Source organism: Diadema setosum, chromosome 1, assembly GCF_964275005.1.
Source record: "Diadema setosum chromosome 1, eeDiaSeto1, whole genome shotgun sequence".
Lineage (NCBI taxonomy): Eukaryota > Metazoa > Echinodermata > Echinoidea > Diadematoida > Diadematidae > Diadema > Diadema setosum.
In genome coordinates this window covers 46,274,686-46,302,164 of record NC_092685.1, presented here as the reverse complement: position 1 = coordinate 46,302,164, position 27,479 = coordinate 46,274,686, and the positions used below count along the sequence as shown (strand labels likewise).

The 27,479-nt window shown below is 38.3% G+C and overlaps 1 protein-coding gene across 1 annotated transcript; it reads left to right on the top strand.

Moving 5' to 3' along the window:
- Nucleotides 1-25,383, top strand: LOC140231422 (putative FERM domain-containing protein FRMD8P1). Its single transcript, XM_072311547.1, has 12 exons — nucleotides 1-71; nucleotides 108-196; nucleotides 2,415-2,582; nucleotides 15,797-15,898; nucleotides 16,207-16,265; nucleotides 16,879-17,045; nucleotides 17,628-17,831; nucleotides 18,934-19,063; nucleotides 19,748-19,903; nucleotides 20,603-20,712; nucleotides 24,008-24,120; nucleotides 25,181-25,383. The coding sequence occupies exons 1-12, from the start codon at nucleotides 1-3 to the stop codon at nucleotides 25,249-25,251; spliced, it is 1,440 nt and encodes a 479-aa protein (XP_072167648.1). The 3' UTR covers nucleotides 25,252-25,383.
- Nucleotides 25,384-27,479: the final 2,096 nt, after the last annotated feature.

The window sequence follows — 27,479 nt, the reverse complement described above, 5'->3', positions numbered from 1 at the left end:
ATGCCGAGTGAAGACATGCCCATGAAGATGGTAGGGAGGAGGAAGAATCAAAATGGCTCCCAGGGGTCACGGTCACCCACAGATTCAAGGTCACCTCCTGGCTCGAGGTCACCCGCTGGGTCACCTTCCGGGTCACCCACCCATGCTCTTCCCATCCAAAGAATGGCCAGTACCATCTCGAACAGATCATCAAAAGGTCAGTCTTGACGAAAGTGATGAATAATGAAGACAAATGTTGCATTTGTGCTGGTAGGGATGTATTGGTCTTAGGAATGGCTGCCCAGTCGACGCCATTTGGTATGGACTTTGCATGATGTCAGCTGTTCGGGGAAGTGAAAACCATACTGAAATGTTTATGGTGTATTTAAAGATCTGTTTACTCTGTATTTCTGGCATTTTTGGACCTTCGACAAATTTCATAATTTTAACACTGATACCAAACTAGTGTGGTATTTGTGAATTGTGCCATTGAGAATGTGGGTGATACCGCATTTGTATTGATATTTTAAATCACCTTGAATTAAATACCATTTCTAAACCAATGTGTGAGATTTTCTACACAAATCTGCAGTGTACCTGTTGTCATGAACAAATATACAGTGTATTCCTATGCCCTCAGGGTTGTTAAATCGTCAGGGTGGTAGAGATACAATGTACATAAGGGTACATTTTTCTCCATCAAAATGTGTCCTTCAGCTTCACAAATGCCTTATCTGCCCAATTGGAATTTTTGATACAGCCCCGCCCAAAGCACACAAACACATGTTATTCAGAGAAATGTTCCTTTTCTAAACACTAATGACCTCATTTCAGAGAAATAATATATTTTGCTTCTTTTGAAGTACTCTCTGGACCTTGGCAAAGTGTAAAACTTCAACATGATTATGAGATGCACAAAATTTATACCAATTGAATAGAGTTGAATGTTTATACATGTATTACGGAATCAGGTTTGTGTGTTGGCTTGAATGTGAATGCTAATGCTATGAGTTGAATGTTGGGGTTCATTTAATTTAATTTTTTTTTTTTTTTTTTTTTGGGGGGGGGGGATTACACTATACATACAAGTGTAGTATTCTTGGTGATACCATTACAAGGACTTCATTGTACACATGTAAATCAGTAAGATTGTTGGATCTGGTTGTAAACTTTTTTTCTCTCTCTCTATCTCTCTCTTTACAAGAGAGGTTGCTTGTGTTTGTTTGTCCGTCTGTTTGTTTGTTTGTTTATATGTATAGGTCTGTATGTGTTGTACACCTTTTATATTATGTCCAGCTAATTGCTTTTTGATGTTATTTAGTCTTTTTGTCCACGAGGAGACTGCAAAATACAAGCTTAGCTTTTTAGCATGTCTCCTCCATTTCCTGCAACTTTAGTTTCAATTCAATTTTCATTGTTTACTTTGCTTTTGTGATGCGTAGTATTGTCAACTTCACATATTTTTCTTTGTTACTACATTGCATTGATGTTGTGTTATTTTGTGTATGAAAATGTTGTTGGAAATGAAATAAATGAAATGAAATGAAATGAAATGAAATGAAAAACTTAAAAGAACACAAGTTTCACATAATGTGGACCATATTGGCCATGATAAAGCATACATAGTGGCAACAATCTGTCAGCTTTTCTGTGAGGCAGGTCATATTTTATAACCAAAAAAAAAGTGTACAAATGAAAATAAGTTTATATAAATATTTTTGAAATTTTGCTGTCATTATGATTATGAAATGAGTACATGTAAGTCTTTCTTTGGTTGTAAATTTGACAGTGATTGATGTTCACTGGGGGGATGATCACTGTGAAACAATAATTCAGTACTGTGTGATGACACTGGAAAGTATCTCCATGTGTTCAATGCACATTTCCTGACGTCAGAGTCATGATGTAAACAAGCTGCAACGTAAATTATGTGTTGCTTGCGGGACCTGTCAGTGAGATGACTTGCAGTCAGTTATCAAAATGTCAACATCATATCCAAAGTTTGTTTGATATAGCCCTGTTCTAGTAATTGTTTGTTAGTGTATGAAGGGTTATAGATAAACAATACATGTAGAACTACAAATATGTGATATTGATTTTTAAATCTTTGATGATTGCTTGATGCCCAGTGCAGATGTCTGTACAATTTTTGTGGAAATAACCCCAAAGTGGGATCAAATTTTAAGTGATCTTGTAATAATCTTTTAGAGTGAAAATTACAGTGAAGTTAAGAATGAATTTGATGTACAAAATGTACGCCTGGATGCATTGTCTTGCAGTAAAGTAAAGTGTATTGTTTTCTAATTAATGTACACTTGCATACTACACATGTACAGTGTATGTAGTATACTATTACTAAGATAACAAAATGCAATGAAAGTTAGTATAAGTATAATTATGTAAGCTGACACTGAATTACTAATGCTTCCCCACAGCCACTGACGTATGCGTTTTCCTGCGAGATGGCTCGGCTCATGAAATTTTCATCGAAAACGTGCTGACGACGTCGGCGGGAGCTCTGTTCTCGCTCATGATGGATTGTCTCAGCTTGCCTCCCGAGGCATCCGACATCTTCTCCCTCTGGCTTACGTCACCCCTCCTACGTGAGTATACATATATATCACTAACCTTCATCTGGTATCATACAAGTGATTGGGTTGAGGGCACTCTATGGAAGTGACATTGGGATGCAGTGGAAAATACTCCCCCCATGTCTTATTGAGTAAAGGCGATACTGTACAAGTAAGTGTTTGAATGAGTTCAGTTTATCATTGTGTCACTACCCCTGAGAGAGAGATACAAAATGTGTGAGAAACAGCATATATGTGCATATGATTCAAAGTGCAAGTTCCGAGTGATTTTTTATTGGTGTGGTAGCTAATGAGATTATGATTAATTGCACACAGTCAGAGATGCATTTGGAAACCAGATATCTTGAAGGAGTAAGTGATATTGTGACTTGCGTAACGTGAATTTAACTCACGTGGAGCCGTAATGCCATTTTTAAAGCCTGGCCCCCTGCAAGTCAGGAACCAGTGCATTCTTAATGTGCATTACTCAGAAGTCTCTTGATAGCCAGATGATTGACAAAAGGTGTGTATGGGATGACCAGGATTTACTTGGGAGGAGTTAGAGTTGACAGTCGCAACGGACGACTATAATTAACTCCCCCGAAACCCACGAAACGTTTTGAATTTTCAACCGTCATCGAGGCAGTGCAAATTGGGCGTTCTCATTTTCACCAAAATTTCACCTTCTCATATCTCCGCTATACATTGACCAAAATTGCTCAAACTTTCAGTATCAATGCAAAATGATGATTTCTATCCACATACAAAAAATCACGAGAAACGATAAAGTACTTTTTAAGTTATTCAACATATTTCAACATTTTTGCTGTCCTGGAAAACTACCCTCCGATTATTTCCAGACACATGTGGTCGCACCTCTAAATATTCATGATACTTAACATACATATTCATAAGACATGGGCGGACGTTAGCAGAGTGCTGTTTGCTTTGCGAAGACCTATTTTTGAAGTTACAAGTGAAAATAAATGAGATGTTTTGTCAGAAATCTCAAATTGTGCGGGAGCAGCAAACGAGAATAATGACGTCATATTCTAAGAAAAACTGATTTGCGCTTGCGCAATGAACGGACTTTCCCATGCTGCTTCGATCCAGGGAGCTGACTGGTCGATGCGTACTGTGCGATGTGAGGTGGCTGCTGCGGATGCCTAGTACACTGTACATCCATGCATGAGAGTGGGCCGCAGGGTGTCGATAAGTAGCAGCAAGTGCTGCAGGGGACTTTGCCACCTCATAAACAAGCACTTACTTTATCAAAACTAGCCTATTAAAAAGAAAGTAGCAAAAATGTGAATATCTACTAGCTAAGATACCACTTGTAAATTCATGACATTGGATTATTCGGACTTTACGCAGATTTTACAGCACTAGTAAGTAACAATACAACTACGAATTCCCGGTACGAGTTACGATCAGAGTACAGGTGATGTGAGCGCCACAAAGATGTGGGTACGTGGGACTGTACCCTGTCTTCCCATGTGCGAATGACTATGAAATTTCGTGCTCGGAACGAAGGTAGAAAGTGCACCTCTTTCGATTATTTCCAGACATATCCGGACGCATGACTTCTCGAATGCGATATTTTAGAGTTCCGTAAAGAAATACACGTATACTTAGTAACATACTTGAAAGTTTTTTGTTGTTCACATAGTCAAAATGTGAAATTTTATGAACGATTTCTGACAATTATTTTCCGTTAATTGAGAGTGAAGTTCTGCTCCATTTTGGAATATTTTATCGTCGTTATTTAAACAAGGTAACATAATGGCAGGTTAAAGTTAGGTATTTACTTTTCATAACTGTTTGGATTATCAAAAAATATGAATCAATAGTAAAGTTACAGCAGTTTTGCTGCGACACTTTTCTTGCGGTTTTCGTGCGGAACGTGTTCATTCAAGAGATAAACGAGGTCACGTCAAAATGAAAACAGCGAGTTAATTTCACCCGTCCGCTGCGACTGTTGAGGGGATCTTCAGACGGTTCTGCCGACAGCATTCCGTAGGACCACAGGTATACTGCTGCACACAAATGGCCTTCAGTGGGAGGAACACTGTATTGCCACCAAAGGGCACGGTGCTTTTCCTGTCTGTGTGCAGGAACAGGAAAACGACAGACAACACAGCTCTTCCCGTCACTTGTCGATAAGATCTCACGGTGAACTTTTAAAGGGTCGAGTCTGCAGTACGTTGTATTTGTTTTTGTTTGGAGTGGTCCTGTTTTGCCATTATGTATGAACAATGCATTGACTTTGCCCTGGATAAGAACATGAAATAGATTTTGTAATGGTATGCCCATTACGTGTACACTGATATATATGTGCAGTTTGACCCTCTAATTCCTGCTCTTTCTTATTCTTTTCTGAGCTCCGTGTTGCACCTAAAATGTGACTCCTTTTGGCCAGGTGCTAACTTCTTCTGCAATTTTACTCTGTGCCTATATTGTCTTTAAAGGAGAAATTATGTTGTGAGTAAATGGGAATCCCTGTGCATCAGTGATAAAGAGCAGGTCTTGACAATGTATGGAATCATTCGATAGTTGTGGATTAGAATAATCTTCTGCATTGTAGAAGCCAGTGGGATTTCAAGAAATATGTTTACTGTGCATTGCTCCATTGACATTTTTATGGTGTATGCAGTGACCTTTATCTAATTTGTGTAGGTCTGTCTTGTAATTAGTAACCGAGCAATAGGGACTATGACAATTGAGTCCAATTTAGCTTGTAGGGGGAGCTGTTACTCTGGAGATGACTAATTTTCAAGTGGGTCAAATACCACGTGGCCATTAGGTACGTACCACAAAATTTGAAATGACATATCAAAGAGGATTGTTTCTGTCACCGCTCTCTTCTGTTCTGGGAAAGCAAGTGGCATCAGTAATCAGCGTCACGAGACAAAACTTTAATGGTCATTCAGCAGCCCTTTGTTTCAGTACGGATTTAGCAACGACAAAAAAAAAAAAAGAAGAAAAAAAAAGGCAAGAAAAGAAATAAGACAGTTACAGTGTATACAACCGTACTCCCATTTGGTAAGAACGATGTTGCAAAGCGCATTGTGTGTTTAAAGTCCATTTATAATGATCCAAAAAATAGGTACAGTTTGAGACTGAAGGACAAAAACTCTTCATTTGTTATTTTGAGTTATTATGAAGGCAAAAGTCGTGATCAGATGAGGGTCCAGTGCATCTAGATTTACAACTGTACCTTTGATGAAGTTTCAAGAGCACATAAATATTCCGAAGTCTCATTGGAACACTTCTTAAAGAAATGTACATTTAATGTTTTGATTAGGGTAACCCAAAGATACACTGTACAGCTGTCAACTGCTAATGTTTAGAGGAAGTTTACTTTAGAGAACCTTCATTTCCAATGCAGGAAACGGCTTGATAAGCTGTATTAAAAATAGTTTTCCTGATAGCCTAAATCTTTTGGAAAAGAAAGTGCTTGCAGTCGAAAAGTTCTTTACCCTACAATGTCAAAGATATGATCATCATGTCTAAACTCTATTGATATGTTTAGCATATGACTAGCCTATGGCTTTCTAGTTGTATTTTTCTGTCATGTACAAAGTATGTGAAACATTTTGGTTGAATGAAGTCATATTGTTGTTGAAAGATCGTCTCCTGAGAAATTTGCTTTAACGCTGTAAAACATATGATGTGATTGGTTTACAAATTTGATTTGTCACTTTGTCATGAGATCTATCTGTCTGTGACGTTATAGCAACATCACCATGTGGAAGTGGGGCGGGGTGGGGTTGCAAGCCTCATCCTGTGACCCACCCACAGCACTAAAACCGATGTCAGCAGCACTTCCAGAAATCAATTTGACAAGTTACGAAAGGGAGCAGGTTTCTTGGCGTCATGCTGGTCAGCAGCGCTCAGGCTCCATGCTGAAGCGGGGCACAGGTCTGCTGGCATCTCGCTGGTATACCACGTTCCGAGTCCCCCCTGGACAGTTTCATTTCCATCCCATCCTAGACTTTTGTGGTACAACATCATTGGCACCTTGACAGAGTCTTTGTAGAATATTGGACTCAAACCATCCAGTTTGAAATATATCAGTGTTGAGTTGTGAAAGAGGAATTCATAGAAATCACTTTACACACATGCAATCATTGATGGAATAAATATTGCCGAAATAGTCACGTCATGATTAAAAGTTGTCGTTTGCCAATGTAGATCCTTGCTGATTTGTAGGTCTACCTGGCTTGTGGAAAGCTTGAAGTGAAAGTCTAACATTTCCATCACTGTTTTCATAGAGTGGATAGTGGATGCTGTGCAGATTTGAAGTGATTAAACTCTTACCCTGTATGGCACAGATACGCATACATGGTGCACAACTAGCTCTTCAAATGAAAATTTTGAGATTCCTAAAATCGAGTGCAGTGATCTAAAGTGCATATATGTGCGTAAATGCAGAGGAGAAGATTTTGCACAATGCTCTTGGGGATATTCATTAAATCATTTATGATTATTACTAATTACCTTCTGATTTTCCCATTTGCGTGTGGGCTTATCATGTGAATATACTGTATGTGACGAAATTATTAGCTTTAGTTCAAGGTCAGTGCCCACAGAACAGATTTCTAGAATAATTGTGTTTGATTTATTGTTGTCCAATTAATGCAGTGTTTGCATTTTCGAGACGGGTTTGTAACGTAATGCCATCCAACCATGCATTACTGCTCATGCATTGGGTTTTTCCTAAAAATAATCGGGAGCCAGCCTTGATTTGGGGTAATGATTGGCGAGCAGGAGTGGGGAGTGTGGACATCAAGTCTCACGCATGATACCGGAGTCACCCCAAAGTGGCACAATCTATGGGCTGTAAAGGGGTGTATCATGGATATGATTTCCTCACCCACATGACCACAGGCAACATTAGAGAGTTCAAGCATCTACCGTACTGTAGCCAAGGGAGGGTTCAGTATGTAACCACAATGGGTTGCTTCCTCAATGGTGAGATATCAACAAACAGATCTCAATACAGGAAAGTGATAGTCTCTCCCCCAGGCTTCAGGCTGTTTTCTCTATCCTTCTTTGAATAGTCAATGTCGTAAGTATTTTGAATTACAATGTATCTCACCTCATCATATGAATTTGTATACACAGTACAGGCAGGCTACTAAATAAATTAAAACTGTTTAATAGTGTTACAGCTAGCTGGCCCAGAGCTTGACTAAAAATGTTGATAGTTCTGATGTTGTTTATGCTGAGTTTAGGCTCAAGTTTTTCTATTACCTTGTTTCAATACTATCATCTCTTTGTGGGACATGAAGGAAGTGAACTTCTGTGCAAATAAAAACTGAAAACTCTGTTGCTTTATTCTGGTTTTGAGAGTGCAAAACAAAAATGAAAGCATACTAGTAAAATTGGACAGTCAATTTGCATTTCATAAATGTCCCATTCACCCTAGCCTTAGAATACTTGGGACTAGTCTCTAATGGGTGTACATGGAATAACATGAAATAAATTACGGTACTCAAAGATGTCCTTAGTTTCATTTTTGCATTATTGTTTTCAAGATATTTATAGAGTTTCCGCGGAAGAAAATGTGTCTGATATCCTGTGATTCTTTATTGTTGTGTAAGTACAAGTGTATGATGTTCAGCTTCAAAGCACTAGACATTTCCTGGTTTGCGTCATCTCAACATGGTGCTAATGCAAATTATGATACCGAGTAATGTGTGTGTGTGTGTGTTGGGGGGGGGGGGGGTAAACCATCATGTGCACCATAAACTTATAACTTTGCAGTCATTGCAAGTAGTACTCTATCACTCAGTGAAAAAGATGGTTGTTTAACAGCATTGGACATTTGCCAACTAAAGGTACCACTCCTTTTGATGCACCGAATGTTCAGATCAATATACGGTATTAGATGTACCTGGTATACCATGTTCAGAGAGGGCATTAAAGCTGTGATGCATTCTAAAATGAAGCTGGTACGACACATAGTCGATACTTTGCATTAACTGCACTGCTTAAGTTAATGGCATGCTGGCAATTAAATTGGGATCTATCACACCTTGAATGTACAATGTGGATCTGTATTTTCAATTACCGGGTACTCGACTGTTATGGCCACAGGGCCTCAGTAGCAGGATTCATATCACCTGATCTCATGAGGCAGGCAAGTTAAAGTCTGATTGCATTACATTGTACGGTACAGTGTACTTGTCAAAATCACCAGAAAGATTAAGATTGCAAGACAACATTTCTGAGTAAACAGCAAATCTTAAGAATGACTCATGAGGTCAAGAAATCCCTCTGAAACATTATAAATGTAACATCACTGTATTTATTTTAATATTCTCATTACAAAAAAGAAAAAGAAAAAGAAAAAGAAGTAAGATATTTGAATTTACTTTCCACTGTGACTCTGGCTTGCGCTCTTGAGTCTTCTTATCCATTTCCACGTATGTTCATTTAGTATTAAAGAATCTAGGAAGGAAGTTTTGCTATCAGTGCTGGATTTGCATAGAAAACCCCATGACTAGTGTAAAATGCACACTGTCCAAGGCTCTGGTACAGCGAAGGGTTTAGAGACATATCATCCCTTTTGCATGCAAAAATTGGTGAGAACACTTAGGTATTGAAGAAAACACTATTTGGAAACCTCCTGTAAATTTTGAACTCGAGAGGGTCTTTATTTGTTTAGTTAAATTGACCGTTAAAATTTGAATAACTTTTTTGTACTACAAAAAAATTACAAATCTAAACTACTAGTATAGTTTTAAGACCTGTGTGATGCACTTATGTAGTTCATGTAAGTGGTGTGTTGTTATTTGCCATCGATAACAAAGTAAGAGAAGCTAGTGAATTCTTCTTTTCTGACAGCTTTAACATGCATATTGTTCGAAATATAAGTATCATATTACAACCACAGGAGGATCTAGTACACAGAATACGTTACGGTGAGCGTTTGGTGCATTATTTGAATTTTAATGGCTAACAGCCTTCAAATATCACAGAAATGTTATAGCTTTACAATAGTCTTGTCATTCTGGTGGAATATCATGTTCTGTGCTATTTGGGAAGGAATGCAAAAGGGATGGCCCATCTTTAAAGGGTCAAGAAGCATGATGGCTTTGATGCATTTATAGAAATGATGATGGCAATGTCATGCATGCCATGAAGTGATGTCGCGGTGGGACGACAGGGTTATGACATTTGTTTGACGGTCCTGACAGGTCTGTAACAAGCATGTGTGGGTTTTTTTGACTGCAGCAGTGATCAGTTTGAAGCCCTACTCGCACAACGAGCCACAGAGGCGTGACTGCACAGCGTGTGCTTTGCCGCGGGCAGTGTTGGCATAGTGTCACGCATGGGATTCGTGGGAGGCTGCGGTCGAAACAAACAAATTCTGCAGTTGTATAAGCAGTGATTTATGCTCAACCACATTAAGAAAATAGATGTCATTGAAAAGGTCCAGTGCCTTTCTTTGTTGCTGAATCAATGCCTCTGGCTATTGAATATAATGTACAGGTATTTCAAACTGGGATGAGAAATCTGTAATTTCTTATGTCAGCACAGATTTGCCAAAGGGGTCTCATGATATTTCCTTCAAATTAGAATCTATCTGAATTGAGTTGTAGTATCTTTTTTTGTACCCATCATTGTACAGGTGTATTAAAGTACAGTGCTCATTAGGGTACCGGGGTAATAAATATATTTTTCCCATCTAAGTTCCTTGAAGAAAAAATCAGGACAAAAAGATAAAGGACAGATACCATCCACTGTAATGAATTTTCATGGGACTTGTGCATTGCCAGCACGAAATATAGTGATTAAAGGCCGTGTGGTTTGCAGATAGAAGTTGCAAAGTTTGCATGGCCCTGCTGTCATTGTGTGACACCAAGGTAGCAAAGATGTAGGACTAAAGGTTGCCTTCCCTTTTAGATTTAAATCATGCTACTCTGACAGTTATAATCTCTCTGATTGTTTGATTAATCGTGAAGAACTGCACTTCAACTGATTCACTCAATATAATTCACTGGGGTTTTTTTTTTTTTTTTTTTTTGTAAGGTGCAAAGGTGAAAATATGACAAACTCAACATTTCTATTCAAAGCAATCACATTTGTTCAAAACACGTGTTGTGCCCTTACGTTAGGCACCTTGGGGTATTTCAATAGTATTCTGTGAAACACTTGTGTACATCCCAGGAGTAAACACTGGTTGAAGTTTGCAGTCCTGTACATGTGTATGATGTCTGCACAGCAAATAGGACATGGTTCACCTGAATCCTCTTTCTCTTTCGTTTCGCCAGAAGCGGGCCAGAGAGCGAAACCTAATGGGCTCCCACGAAAAAGGGGCAATTCAGCTTACTCACTCATTCATGACCCCAGAGGATGAACCTATTATTATGGGAAACGTACCCAAATGTTGATGCTGGCTAATGCATACCCAATCAATTAATGCAGTCCGATGGAGAAGTGAGGGCATCTAACAGCAATACAGTGGAAGCTTCACTTCATCGTATTTGACAGTTGATATAATTCTTTTGGTTCCTAGCCAAGTGCATTGTCATTGAGCTCTGACATCTAAGATATCATGGCACCAGCATTTTGCTGTGCCCTTTCCTTTTGTTTTCTTTTTTTTTGTTATGTATAAATTTTTTTTCCAGTCATGAAACCAAAGCTATATTTTGTTTACCAAGTATGTGATTAATTATATCCGCGTTGATTGATTTTTGAGGTTTTTTATTACAGTCATCTCACATAAAAAAGATAAGTTTAGGGTTTTTTCTTGACGCATCCATTTCATATTGCACACGATGTACTGCACAGTATAAGCTGTGATGAATATGATTCGTTTATTATTGCTGCTCTCTCTCTGTTAAACCCTGCATATAGCCTGTTGTATAGAGTGGAAAACCAGCAATTTCATGTCCTTCAGAGGATTGAAAAAAAAGATACTGTTGTGTTTGAGATATTTCCACAAGTGGTTTTACAATTTGCTGAATTGATTACTTCCTGAAAAAAATTAACAATTATTGAATTTTGAACTCGTGGAAGAAGGAAATACTTTTTGAACAATGAGAAACCCTAATCCTGGTTGTACTGGTGGTAATGAAAATTGTTGCCATTTCATTAGCTAAGGTACACTGTAAACCATATAATGCTCTGATGTTTGATAATACTAGAGTTTCAAAGTTACGTCATAATGAACTGTGACAAGAGTCAGTTTAATCAGTCTTAATTACAATGTATCTCACTCATTCATACATCATTTCAAATCCATTTAAGCTTCTGATATTGATTAGAAGTATAGATTAATATGTTTACTGTGTTGAGTACATTGTAGTTGGGTAAGAAAAGACTTGGTGCGCATCTATCAGTGTATACGCGATGATGTACAATCTATTGATTTCTTAAATGCTGCTGCATCACACTCTTCTCATAGCCATGTGATGTGGAGGTTTACTACCAATGAGTCACCCAGCCATCAGAATCTCCATCTCATTTCTGTGGCATCCAGTCCACACGGACTCAGAGAAATCGTGGGGGACATGCCGATGCAGGTTTCCACGAACCTCGCGAAGGAGATGACCTCTGCGGGTCGAGTGCATCATTAGACTGCCGTGTGTGTGTGTGTGTGTGTGTGTGTGTGTGTGTGTGTAACATGTTGAGTGCTGAGACTGCCAGTAGAAATTAGAATACAGGCAAATGTGTTGTGTATGAAGTTCTTGCTTGCCTGCGTACTACATTGGACCAACATGTTGTTGTTGCATTTGTTTCCGTACAATGGACGATAAAAAGTTTGAGTATTCTCCATTTTGGTTAAATCTGAATGTGTATTTGCTCCTGATAAAGCATTTTTTTTTTTTCTCTCAGACCAAAGTTGATAAAGTATATAATTACGTATGACGTACAGTCATTTGAAAACAACAGCATAGCATTGTGATTACTCTTAGGACTGCCATCTCAAAAATTAAATTGCTTTTACATGTGAAAGACTTGTGTTGGGTGTGAATGCATGAGATGCCATGCAGAATAATGTGGAGGGGCTGAGGAGTTCATGAGGCGAAATAGCTGGAGGCTTGATATCAGTGGGCAAAAAACAAACAAACAAACAAACAAAAACAACAACCCAGCAGAATCATCCCACATACTGTACAAATCCACTTCAGAAGACAAAACATGAATTACACACAAGTGCCTTGATGACCCACTGTTCCCTATCCCCACCCCATAAGAATTAATAAGTACACATGAATAAAAAGATCCAGACAACATAGATGTTCATATAGTCTATACATCACTTTTGCTCATCAGGTATGGCATAGGGCCTATATACTAGTAGTTCCTTGTCCTCCGCAAGTACATTGTTATGCATAGGGAGGAAAGTTGCATAGATGTACAATACTTCAAGGAAAATTTCTTCCATTGGCAAGTTTCTGTTATTGTTGGTGGGTTTTTTTTTTGTGTCATTGTTTGTCATAATAATAGATGTCACAGAAATAAGATTAGGAAGTGTATGAGTACTGTCATGAAAAGACAGACTGCAATTTGAGGGCAAGAAGCTGTCAAGATGGGGTAAAATTTGATAAGCTGTCTTCTTCGGTTTCTGCATGCCAAAGTCAAGATTTCTGTATTCACACGTACAACCTGTCTCTCACATTTTGCAGTGCATGGTGTCACTCGCAGGAAGCATTAATCAGGTTGGGTTTTTTTAGCTCGGTCCCCATCTGCTTCTCAGAATAATTTGGAAATGCATCATGAGCAACAACAACAACAACAACAACAACCCAAAAAAAAAAAAGAAATAGAAAAAGAGATGATAATGGCCCTGTATCCTGAGCACTGGTGATATTTTACAGCAAACTGTATGAACTTTGGGCACACACACACACACACACTGACAAGGGGAAAAAAAAGGAAGATAAAGGTTACACACCACATGACTGTCAACACAATCTGTGATGAATACCTTGAAAGCTGTGCAAGATACTAGGAGTAAACAGACTGGAGATACGGGAGGTACACAATGCACTTGGTCAGCTGACTAGTCTCCACTCAAGCCCCAGAACTTATCGGTAGAATACATTTCCATGATACAGTGAAATTCTATGCATATTTTCAGCACAGTGGATCATCATGACACCAAGAAAGCTTGCAGGGGATTGTCTGTCCTTGTTTGGATTACATGAGTGATATTCATGTAGGATATTGCTTTTCTCTTGTGAATTTATGTATAATCATTTGTATGAGAAACAGCTAGACCCAAAGATCTTATTAAGTACTGTACAAGAGACATGGATTTTGAATAAGCTGTGAAACAAGTGATTCCATGCAAAAAGCAGTTGGCCATTTCATGGCTTATACAACACTAGATTTTGATGGGGCAGGATGTTTGTAAAGTAAATTTTGTATAAGTTGTGCATGTGTACCTTACCTACTTTTATAGTTCAATGAATTATGCATCTACTAACTAAATAGCAAAAAAAGTGCAAGTTCTGTCCCAATTTCATTATTGGTGTACCAGAATGTTGAGTATTCTAAATGGAACTTAAAAAATGTGTCTTACAGCAGTAAATTTTAGTGGGTCAGTGACACTATGATTAGCCTCTAGTTTGATGGTGGTTAGATGAAACGAATTGATGACAGACAAATAAATGTGGTTGGATGGGCGTGTCCTGGAACTGAAGAAACCCATTAGAGTGGGGAGGGGAAAACTCATTTTCTGTTTAATTTCCTATTTAAGTTAATACTACATCTTCCTGCAGATACCGATCAATGGGAATGTCAAATCTCTTGATGCTCTGACGCCTCGTCGCTAGGAGCTGCATAAGAGCCAGATTCGTCAAATGATGTCAGCGCGATGCCATATCGCGTCATCGTGACTTAAGAGAGATTAGTGCACTTCCTTAGAAGCCGTTGTACGAAGACTAGCCGGGTGGATGTGTTTGTGTTCAAAGGGCAAGCACATGATGCTCTTATGACTGTCTGGTAGTCTCGCTATCTCAGAGATTTATCTCGCGCTGGGCAGGAAATTTGAATTCGGGCGAAGAAGCAGCGGCAAAACGTCAAGTGACCAATGCTCTTTAACTCATTGTGCAGTCGCCGTACATGCACGAGTGCGATAAGCGCCTTTTCCATCATGTGCTAGTCGGTATGATACCGTGACGTTAATAGCTTAGTGAACAAGTTTAACTCATGACAGGTACCTCTACGGGGTCAGACAAAGTATAGATCTTATTAGCTCCTGGCTCACAGCTGGTGCTATGTTCCCAGAATTCATGCTCTCAAAACGGGATTCAAGAAATCAGCTCGGTCTTCATCTGTCTCTCCGCACATGCTATTTTAGTAAACTGTGCTCTCAAGTGAGAGCCATGAATAGCCATAACAAATGCTGCACATGACGAGGCTTCACCATTTATTCAGTTCACACTCAGTTTTCAGCCAAACACCCGAGTGGCTCAAATTTGATACAAATGTTAAATCAGTGCTTGGAGCTACAGCGAATGATTGTTGTGTGAATGATCAAATGATTTAAAAAGAATTTTTTTTTTTCAATGATGACTCACTCTTCAAATTCATTGCTTGTGAATTTGATTAGCAACAGTATAAAATGTTATTTGTTCACTTCTTCAAGGAGGAATGATATTTCAATGCAATATCATTGTGGCACTTTGTAATGGAATGGTAATTCAAGAGAAAGTGTCAAAATTTGTCTTGAATGGAATGTCATTTTTGTTTTTGTATTTGTTTTTTCATGTTATTTCCGTGTATCTAGTATTGTTTGGGCTACCAGAAATTGAGCACAGACAGACACTTCCACTGATTGTATCAAATTACATGACACTCAGCACAGATAAGAATTTGATGTACAATTGTATGGGGGGGGGGGGAGAGTGGATGAGACAGAATCCATGTCCATAATAGGACCGCATTAATGTAAGCAATTTTTTTTTTCCATCAGAAAAGTGAAAATTTGCCTTTTCTGCCGTGTCTATTTTGACAGGAAATTGTGTGTAGGCTGTGTGGCTTTATATTTTTGTGGGCGAGTGCATGAGAATGACGTGGGTACTTTGTACATTGATAAGAGGAACTTCATGTCATCAATATTCTCATGGACAGCATGTGACAAAGATATGGAAATGATACTGATAATGTGAAAAATAATGTTGTTGCATTGATGGGAATCAGTGTTTGTGCCAAGTAATAGTTTTGTATTCATTCTCAGATTTTACATTTTAATTTCCATCCGTTTTGTCTCCCTCTCTCCTCAGAGTTACAGCTCAAACCTCACCACATTCCATTCAGACTGTGCCGACAGTGGCCCGACTTACTGGACAAGTACACCACGCACAGCGAAGAACTCAAAGCTAATGGTAAGTTGTGACTACGCTGATACTCACTGCTTCCTATGAAGTGAACTGTCCCATAATGCATTGCAACTTTGCTCATTATCTGCTTATGAGTGAAATTCTGCATGATTGTTCATTTTCATCTTTATAGTTTGACAAGAATGTGCACATTATCTCTTTCAGCTCTTGACTCTATAGATGAAAAGAGAGCTCCATTCTAACTTTCATATACAAAGAGATTATACATGTTGTCTATCATATTGCACAATAGATTTTCTCATGCTCAAAAAATGCTGACATCAGCTGTCATTTTCTCCATGTCATACCACTAGATGAACCCGTCATCTCTTTCCAGCGCAATGCGTTCTACCCGAAAGATGCCGAAAAGAAAGTGAGTATGATGTATGCAATGATGCAGCTTTTAACAGAGAAGAGGAAACGCCCACTTGATCCTTCCTTTCATTATGGCTGGTATACAGTCACGTTACCCTTTTTCAGACCTCACCAGATCTAATAACAACTCATTGTGTTATGTAAGCTTTATCAGATCTACATGGTGTACGATTAGATTAAATTCAATCAATTTAGAGAAAAATAGCAGTAAGGGTGTAGCCTTTGTCTCAGGCTTACTGTATTGTGTCTCAAATTATGTATTCTTTTATTTTTTTTTTTCATTGCGGGTTGGTACTCATTCTGTCTTTGGTCTAATGTCCCCATTTTGCTGTGCCAACTAGAAAATTCATCAACAATTTTATTGTAATTCTCAAAAAGAAGTTTTGCAATGTTTTTAAAGGCACTTGGACAGGTATTAGTAGCATATTTGTTTCAGAGTCTGTTCTTGCAAGACTTCATAAGGATGATCCATCAGTGAGTGATTATAGTGGTCGTTTGCTGCTGCATAATAAATCTGATGGGAAGTTTAAGTTTTGCCTGACAAATTTATGAATCTGAGGAGGAGGATGCCGAGTGACAGATTTATTCATATTTTTCCCTTTGTCATGCAGATCACAAATGACGAGATCCTGAAGAAGTTGTTTGAGGAGGCGAAGAGAAACATTCTGGATGGCATGTACCCGTGTGAGGCGGAGGACTACGAGTATCTAGCGGGACTGATCACCTTCATAGAGTACGGCAAATATGAGGAGAGCCTGCACCAGCTTGGTTTCTTCAAGTGAGTGTCGGGTCAGGCATTACTGTTTTCTGTGCTAATGAGTCAAATGTGCACAAACCTCACACACAATCCTATAGACAGGAATAAACATAGCACACAGAGGGTTAAGATATTGAGCGGATGAGGATGGGTAATAAGAGACTCAGGAGTGTGGAAGGGCCGGAAGTCAAGGATTGGTAGATAGCTAGAAAGATGGTCGCTGTGAAATGCAGCAACACGCTATGGCTGATATAGATTCACTGTTAACCTTCCTGTTCTAGGAATGGGAAGCGCACCACTTCCTGAGGCTGCCTTGCATTGTTTGCACTAAAAATTTCATGCTGTAGCGGTTTGCGGTTAGTGTTTGTTTTACATGAAAGTCCATAAAACTTTATGGTGACATCTTTCAGGTCTGATGCAGTTCAGTAGGTAACAACAAAGTGTTGAATCTAATGAATCTCTCCATACAAGTTCTAGGAATGAGTATAAAAAAAAAGAATGAATATCAGAAGTGTTACTGTGTATCACAGTTTTCAGAACATCTATTCAATTATAGTTTGATGACGTAAACAAACCATTTGTTTTTTCTTGTGTTGGCAACAGGGACAATGACCTCCGCAAGGTACTGCCCGCCTGCATGTTCAAGGGCGGGAGCCGACGGTCCATCGGACGTGGCCGGACGGGAGCCATGGTGTCCATTGAGGCCAGCATCCTGCAGCACTGGAAACACTTCACGGAGAGGGCGACCAGCAAGGAGGATTGCTACAACCTCTTCCTACAGTTCTGCTGGAAGCTGCCTTTCTACGGGTAAGCCCCTCTTCCGGCAAGTCAGCAGATTTTTTTATGAATGCGGAAAAAGGATGTTGAGACAAAATCAGCCCCTATTGCACAGCTCTCTTGATAATGGTGAAATATTGCCTGTCACATTGTACCACAGGAGCACCAAGATAGCAAGCTTGTGTAGCAATGAGGAATGAGGGAATCCTGGGAGTTTCTGTTTATGTTCTTCAGATATTTACAGTATATTCCTACTAATTTAACCCTCTACAAACCACTGTGTAGAAATACCATTGTCATTATGTATGGTGTAAATGCCTCAGATATTGACTGAGTTTGATCTCAGCTACACACTGTATCATGTCTGCTGGGAAACTTGAACATTTTGATTGTGATTTCAAAGTTAGAATATATCAACTACGTAGTATGTCCTTTAAGCAGTCCATTTCTTTTGGTGAGACCACCCCCAGCAGAGAACTGTGACGTGTTAGGCAAGGAAGAAACAGATCATAAAGAAATCCTTGAGTGTTTAAAGTCCATTCAGTTTTTATTATATCTTGAACATTATACACATCAAAGTTTGTAACGTATATACATAGTTGACTGAATGAATTTCAAATCCTGTTGACGTTTGTGGTGACGTCAGCATCAGGCTGATTTTTATGACTAGTCTCACGGATGACTAATCTCATATCTGGACCGTAAGTTTATGTTTTGGGGGGAATGTTTTTGTTTATAAATGTGATATGTTTCCCGATCAGCTACATATTAATCACCATTGTCAGTCTTTGTGTGGAAGTCATAAAAGATTAAATCAAACACTTTGAATTAAAGGGGACGTCACTAATAATTCTCTCGTTAAGCTATATGTACTGGTGTATTGATGCAATCAACAACACTAGATAATGTAGAAATTTGTAGTGCATTTGGTATTGTTTTGTGTTATGGATAAGAGCACAGCTTTTCCACTAATATGAATAATATTAATTAGAAAGTGTTGTATGTCTCATTAGTGATAGGGATTCAACCTTATAGGAGATGCTGCTGGGTATTGGATGAATGATCAGATGTAGCAGTTATTGTCTTCCTCAAGGTACGTCTCATGACAATAATATGACTGTCTCTCTTCCAGATGCGTGTTTTTCCGAGGCCAGATCGAGAGGGCAAACACCCATACGGTCAAAGTTCGCGACACCTCAGACAGACCTGTTTTAGTGGGCATCAACAGAGACGGCATCTACATTATTGATGAAGTCAAACAGGTATGAAAATCGCAGCTACCGTGTCTTACCACAAACATTTACCCTTGACTCTTATTGATCTTATGTTAAGTTTTAAATTTTACCTGTATTTACATCATGTGCATTACTGTTGGTACCCAATTTTGAGAGTTTTTCTTTTACTTCTTTTCTTCTTTACCCTCTCAATTATGCAACCTTTCAAATAATTAGTCATGATATTGCTTTTTCAAGATTGTTCTGTTTTGTCAATTATCCCTGATGTTACTCCTTACAGCAAACAAAGTAGAAACAGTAAATAATGTATCTGTAAGTAACTGTCATACACTAAAAAAATAAATAAATAAATTTGTTTGATCAGCACTGGAGAGGGTACAATAGGTGAATATCTACAGTTTGGTGCTCTCTGGCACAGAATGTATCTCCACATTCCATATTCAAGCAAGAGTACAGTTTTCCTTGAGAGCTACAAAGCTTATCATTCAAATGTGAATGGGGTCTTTATAAAAAAAAATCATGGTTTTATTTTTGTTGTTAGGGTAGTCCTGCTACAAAACTTATTCAAATGCGAATATGGTCTTTTATGAAAGCAATCATGGTTTTGTTTATGTTGTAAGAGTATTCATGCTGTAAAACTTGTCATTCAAATGTGAATGGCGTCTTAATAAAAGCCATCATGGTTTTGTTTTGTTTTTGTTTTCTGTGCAGGAGCTTCTCCTGGGTTTGACGTTTGATGAGCTGTCTTGGGAGTACACGGAGCCAGTGAGGAGTGACAGCGACTGCCTTCCCTGTCTCTGGCTAGAGTTTGACAGCCATGAGAGGGGGAAGTGGTGCTCCAAAGTTCTGCAGGTTTTCTCCAAGCAGGTAACTTTACAGAGCGGTGCTATGAATACTGATTTCAGTGATAGTCATCATGAGCAGATGTAGGAAGCTAGCTCTTATTTTTTTTTTTTTGGCCCCTGCCCAATTGCCTCTTCTTCCTTTAAAAAAAAAAAAAAAATCTTTATTTTCACAAATTCTGATTGTAAGGGCCATAAATGAAACATTAATTCTATTTCATATTCCAATGAATTGGCTTATAATTTGACATGGAGAATTCAAGATGTCTTTTATTAGCATGTATTTTCCTAGTAAACAAATGTTATGTAAATATCCGATGAGGTGGATCTTTAATCTACTGTTGTTGATGAAACATTATGACTCTCTATCAATATATGCACCGTTAACTGTCATTTTGATTTGGCATCCTTGTGTGTTTCTACTAAAGGTTCCTTGTGTTCAATAGGGTTCATTAAAAAAAAAAGTGCAGTAGCCATAAAGACAGAAAACTACAAAAAGGAGATAGTTACATACACGTAATAAAGCAACTTATTTTAATGACTAGCACCAGTGAAGCCACCCATTGTCAGAAGGCATCAGGCTAGGTCATGATTGTGATTTAGAAAGGAAAAATGCAAAAAACAAAATCAGCCATGGTAAAGATTTAGAGGAAACATTATGCCAGAAGGGCATGTATTATATTAGAAGTGTTAATTACTTTTGATCATATACCCCCCCAACCAGGCGGTGATGATGAATGCGCTCATCGAGGCTTGTGTGGATGAGCTGAACAAGAGAGACATTGAGAACTCGCTGAGAAAAACAAATCACACCGTGATGGGAGGACTGCTCAGGTAGGCATCTTTCTTCTCCGGTACTCCTTTTTTCATCGCTCACATTTATCAGCAACTTTTGGCCAATCAGAGGCACAGCTTCCATTATTATATCTGTAGCACATCTGTATATCATATCTTTGTCTAGATGAATATATAGATGCATATATATTTCTCTCACTATCTCTTTCTTGCTCTCACTCAGCCTCAGTGTAGTCATGCAAATTCATATATTCTTGTATTATTCTCACATGGCCTTCAGTACCTGTTCAAAACTCTCTCACTCTTTCTCTGTTATATATATCTCTCCCTCTCCCTTTATATTTATCTCTTTCTCCCCCTATATATCTCCCTCTCTCCCTCTATATCTCTCTTTCTCCATATCTCTCTCTCTCTCTCTCATCTCTCACTCTTTCTGTCTCCAAGCATACATTAGCTTTGCTTCTTCATGTATCAGCTTATCATTTTATGGGCATGTCATACACTTTCAAATCAATTTTCAGGCTTTGTGCTTTATTAGATACCACAAAAATGCTTCTGTTATTATTTGCAGTATGTTAATAGCAGAAATAAGATGTATACTGATGCTTGATTGCTATTTCAATACATCTAAGATTTTATCGAATTGGTGATTTTACTTAGTTTTCTTATACAATCATAAAGAAATTACTCTGAAGGTTTGATTGGCAGACATTTATATTTGTGTAGGATCATTTCTTTTTGAGCCTGTTTATGGTGATTACATTCATTTTAGATTTCAGAGAATAGAAATGATTTGACTTTTATTTGGAAAGCATGGTATCTTTATGCCAACGAACATGACAAATGTGGAACATCATCTTATATTCTTATACATGCAGTGTACAGATGAAAAGGAGTAGGTCCCAGTAAGTACAGAGCGAGTCATTTTACTGGATGCTAAACACTGTCATGTTGCATGTGGTTGATACACCTGTTAACCCAATCGTGTGCCGTGATGTGTGGTGACCACTTCTTGCTAAGCTCATTCTCCTCCAACTGACAAAATTTGTGATCAGGGCCCCATTTCAGAAAACACCTTATGACTAACAGCAATCAGTCATAATTTCAGTTACCATGGCAACAGGAAGGCAACAGCCAATCAGCTCTGACCTTTTCATTTGTTGCCATGGTATCCGTAATCATAATGAGATACAAAGAAAACATTAAACTAATTAAGCACTACCTACATGCGTCGTAACTGATTGTCTTTGATGTATTTCCAAGTCAAATGACATTACACATTTATCTGCATGAGCAAAGGCCAATTTTATTGCATTCACTCAAGAAAGTACACAGCATTCATTTAATGCACACACGAGTATCACTGATAGGACTTGCTTTGTAGTGCTTTATACTAACTTTGTGGAGTTGTTCTGACTAATACATATAGAAACTTTTTGAAAGTGATATTGTGAAGGTGCAATATGTGAATTTGTTTGTGTGTGTGTGTGTGCATGTTTCAAAAAAAAAACAACCCCCTCCCCCCAAAAAACAACAAAAAACACAGTCATAATATTCATATCCAATCAAACCAGAGGCCCGATAAAACCAATTTGTACAAAGCTGCTGTACAGCACTATGTATATGCAAAAAAAAAAAAAAAAATGGAACATCGTATCAAAAAGTCAGTGCTCATGGTGCATATCACTGTCAAAGTAAAGCTGGTTTTGTATTTCAGTATGTTTTGGAAAGAATAGCAAGAATGAAGAGAAAAGTGAAATTCAGAATTTGTTATTGCTGTGGTCAGTAGAGAATACGTCGCAGGTGGTCATCACACATAATCACACTGTTGTTTTCTTTTGGCCAGGGGAGAATGTCATCATTTTTTATAAAAGAACCCCCTGTCCTGTCCAGGTGAAGGTCATGATATTTAGCCCTAGGCTATTTGAATTGGTGATTGACAATATCATTTTATTCGTTCAAATTACCACTCTATCTCCTGTCCTTGAAAGGGTCATGATACCCCGGCCTCAGGCCGTTATTCCATGGTGTTTGACAGCTGTTCTTTCTAACTGCATGAATTTTTGTTTCTTAACCCACTCGGTTCTTATATATTTATGTTATGCTTTGTTTTGTTTCTTTTCCACACTAACTGAACACTAACAGCAATGAGAATAACTGTAACAAAGTGGGCGAGGACGAAACCGACGCACCAGCCACGTCACAGAGGTATACCAGCAGGATGGGTGGATGGGAGGATGGGAGGATGGGTGGATGGGAGGATGGGAGGATGGGTGGATGGGAGGATGGGAGGATGGTAGATGGGAGGATGGGAGGATGGGTGGATGGTAGATGGGAGGATGGGAGGATGGGTGGATGGGAGGATGGGAGGATGGGTGGATGGGAAGATGAGTGGATGGTAGAAGGGTTGGAAGGAGACAACAAAGTGGCATGGACATAACTTACTGCATGTAAAAGATTCAAAGCCATGTTATATTTCCAGTCAACTCTAGAAGGTGATATAAAATCTCTCATGCAGAATTTTAGAAGTGTCATTGAAAGCAGATAAAAAAAAAAAATCATAGAATTATTTTAGAGTTTGACATGCTTTCGCTAAATAGATATGCAAATTAGATGAGGCGATGATGTCATCACTTCTCAAGTTTTCCATTTACCTGCTCACAAATCATCATTTGACACTCTGTTTGATGTGAAATAAGAATGAATTAGCTATATGTAGCATCACATGACTGTAGGGTTGAAATGAAATCTTGCTGTTTTAAAGCCAGAGATGACAGCTTGTAGTTTTTGACCAAAAAAAAAAAAAAATCCCTTGCTTAAAAGATGAAAACTAGAATGTATTGTAGAAATGTAGAATGAATATTGGAAGTGGTTTTAGTGCTTATCTATGAAATAGAGTGAGATTGCTTGCTAATACCATGGACCCTGCCATGCTAATACCAAAGAAAAATTTTACTCAGCAATTACAAAAGATGATTTAAATATGAATAGACAAGGGCCTATGGAGTTATGCTATGAGGACCAAAATTTGGCAACAGGTGTACATTGTTTAGGCCTTTAAGGTTGCCATAATACATGATTTGTAATGAAGTTGATATGCAAAGAAGTGTATAAAAAAGGCAATGGTATTTCAACTTCTTCCCTTTAAATGAACAATGTAAGTACCTGGGTACTGGTAGCTCAAAGACACTACAGTGTTATGTCACTCTGATGAATTCAATAGTTGGTGGTTGCTTTGAAGAAGAAGAAAAACAGAATAATGCGAGATATTTGTCGATAGAATGTGGTTTCCAAATTGCTGAAGTCTTATTTGTCACTTCATCGTACCATGTAGGGCTGCTATGGAAGTGACGGCACCTGTAATCGGAGCTTTGCCGACCAAAGAACCGAAGACGAGCCTCTGCACCAAGATGGACAGACTGTGTCTAGCAACCTTCTCAGATAAAGGTATATTTCAGAATGCCTATCACCTTCCTTAAATCACTAACATTTAAATTGTCATGTTCCTCCACAGCTCAGTTTTTTTTTCCCCTTCATATGCACATATTAAAGGGTGTGTACAGTTCTGGTCGAGGTGAGGATTTAGCTTTTAACGTTTTGCGAGATATTCAGAAACCACTCTATGAGATGTCAAAGAGCATGCAGTTCTAAGGGGTATCAAAATTTTATTCGATGAAAATCGGTTTTGAAATGGCTGAGATATCCAAAAACAAGGTGAAACAAAGAGATCCTAATAAAGTTGTGGCATGTCGCCTTTTATTATTAGCACTTTTTTGGATTTCTCAGCCATTTGAAAACCAATTTTCATCAAATAAACATTGAATCCGTCTTAAAATTACATGCTCTTTCATATTTCATAAGAGGCTTTTCATTATCTCACTTAGGAATGTTCAAAACATGAATCCCCACTTCAACCAGTACTGTACAGTCCCTTTAAAGTACATCAATTTTTTTTTTCTTGCTGTCATCTTTTCTAATGAGAGATGGCCAAGTACTGGTACTTATAGTGTAAAAATATGAACACATCTGTCATCAAAAAAAAAAAAAAAAATGGTCAGTACACTATGATGATGATGAAATAGCATAAGTGCCATTTATCTGTAGAAGCATTCACAGGTGCCCAGCTCCAACAATGCGTCACACATTCACAAAGTTGCTGGAAAAAAATAGGTCTTCAGTTCAGATTTGAAGGTATCGAGGTTTGTAGCAATTTGGAAGTGGGATTGGTAGAGAGTTCCAAGGACCTGGCACAACAGAAGAGAAGGTTCTGTGGCCTCTTTGTAGCTAAAGGTTATGTCCATTGTAAGTGATTACCAGATAATTAACCAAACACTGTACAATTTTTAGTTTGGTATATATCACAGTTTGAGCAGCAATGTGGAGATATACATTCTCAGGAGTCATTTTCTTTCACATCACCTCCAGAATTACAGAATGAATGAAAGTAATTTTGATCATTTGTCACCATCTCATGAACTTTTGATCTTTTCTCTTGAACCTCCAACAGGTGAACTCATCAGCAGGAAGAAGGTCAAGAGGTCGTTCACATTCCACGGGCTCTTCAACTGGTCAAGCTGAGATTTGGCTCCAGGATAAGCCTAGACAGGGATCGCTATGTCTGGGCCCCAGACCCAGAAGCCTGCCCTCACGGTGCTGACTGTCTTACAATGTTCAGAGCGGAGTGCACATTCTTGCTCCAAATATGTGCCATCTGAAGCAGACACATGGACCAAGTCGCTGTGGTTCCTACTGACTGGATCAAAATTTGGTATATCATCGTTGATGCATTCTCTTTTGGCACAAGAAACAAACTATATTAATTTGTTTGAAGGTGAATAGATGGACATCAACTGAAAGACACAGCATGTATAAAGAAACAGTGATGAGGAGAATTCCCAAGTGCTTGACAAGCCAAACATCTGAAGATGTGTGTTTTTGTGTTGAGGAACTGGTTCACTGTTAAACTATGTGCATTACCAGGTACTTGTTTCTTTTTGTTCTTGCCTTTTTCCCCATTTTAATTGAATCATAGTTCTCAGTTGCCTAGATCCTGGTGATTAGGTGTTTAGTACTGCAAACTATCATGAATAGGAAAAGAAAAACGTCTGTGTGAAACTTCCTTCTCAGCTTGATAATCACTTAACTCAAATTTGATTAAAGCGTAATCATGTTATTTGTTCGGCGCTTTGTTAGAAAGAATGATTATGCAGTGAAGTAATGTTTGTGAGTAGAGACTACCCCGAAATAGGTGAGGATGAAGGAATATTATTTTTAAGGTAAAGAGCAGGAAAGGTGCAGGTAATTTTCATTTCAAATCCTTGCATTTACAATAAAGAATTGGCCACAACACACTCAGTAGGGTTAGGAGACTCTGTACATTGAGGCTTGCGGTATCTAATTTTCTTGATTGCGTAAATACTGCCACTATACTGTATTTCAATTAGCTTTATGCCATTGTTCACCAGTGTCGTCAGCGTTGCTAGGGGCCATTTTAATCTGTTAAAATCAGCAGGTTACCTATTGGATTCGCTCACCTTCAAATTTAGTGTGCGGAGTGTTGGGTATGGACTAGTGGGCGAGACAATGAATCAATATTAGATGTCGCATGGTTACCATGGCGATGACCATGCACATAGACTGCTTATAGCATTGCAAATTGGTTGACATGGAGACTGTATATACCAAAGAAGAATGCAGTGGAGAGAAATGGACGCACGTGGGTGTTTTTTCCTGTCATTGACAAATACCTGGTACTTCCTGTTTTGATTATTGGTTGCCTTCAACATTGGCCATGTTTTTGGTTTTTGCAATAAGATACCACTGCCTTTTTCTGTAAAGCTGTTTTAAACTTTTGTGATACTGAGTATTACACTTATCTCCATTTTTTCTTTCTTCTGTAAAATATCTCATGTGTCTTTTGCAAGTGCCCCATTTGTTGATAATGTTACTTTTTAACGTTGTTCTGTTACTGTTTATTCTCTGAAAAATTTATTGCTTTTATTGTGTCTTGGAGGGGGAAAAAAGACTTTTTGCAAAAAGGATATTCTTGGAAAATTGTGTACAGGTCATGTATCATGAATAATGTACAGTGACAAAGATGTTAATGAGAATATGTATGAAATGTACAATATGTGTGTAATATATGTATTAAAGATGTCCTTATGTAGAAAAAAGGTGAGAAATATTGAAACAACTCTTTCATGCAATTACATGCTTGTATGTGCAAAATGTGTAGATATTATATAGTACCATCATGCAGTCAGTGTTGTATATAATTTGTAAATAGGTGCAGGTGTGGTACTTAACATAAAAATCAGTACTTGTGTCTCACTTGTTTGATGTACATGTCTGGAGGGTTTATATTGTCTGTGACATGACGCATGTGAGATAAACCAATTTCTTTACATGAATATAGGATTGTGATGCACTGATGTATATCATTTGAGAAAATGGCTTTGATGCTTTTTAGTAAAGATGCATGCCTGATATTTTTTATCAATTCAATGGATATTAATGGATGGATCTCTTAATAATTGAGCAGACTTTGCATGGTGTGTATTGATAGGCAGCGACTTTGACGATAAACAAATCAATGTTTTGATTGGACACACTAATGGATGAACCTGATTGTCAGTAATGAGATGTCCTACATGCAGGAAATGTAGCTTGGAGTGTTGAAACATGTGTAGCCACTCATCCGTGAAAGAGTTCAGTGAGCTTGCATGGTATAGATCGACAAGCATCAGAATTTGAGAAATTTGAATTGACTACGAAAGGTGTATCATCAGAGGATGCTATATCGGTCA

Bases quoted from the DNA above. Each gene is read 5' to 3' on its own strand.
- LOC140231422 (XM_072311547.1), top strand. From the start codon at position 1: ATGCCGAGTGAAGACATGCCCATGAAGATGGTAGGGAGGAGGAAGAAT. The intron at 197-2,414 runs GTCAGTCTTGAC...GCTTCCCCACAG, and splicing joins CTCGAACAGATCATCAAAAG to CCACTGACGTATGCGTTTTC. The intron at 17,046-17,627 runs GTGAGTGTCGGG...TGTTGGCAACAG, and splicing joins CACCAGCTTGGTTTCTTCAA to GGACAATGACCTCCGCAAGG.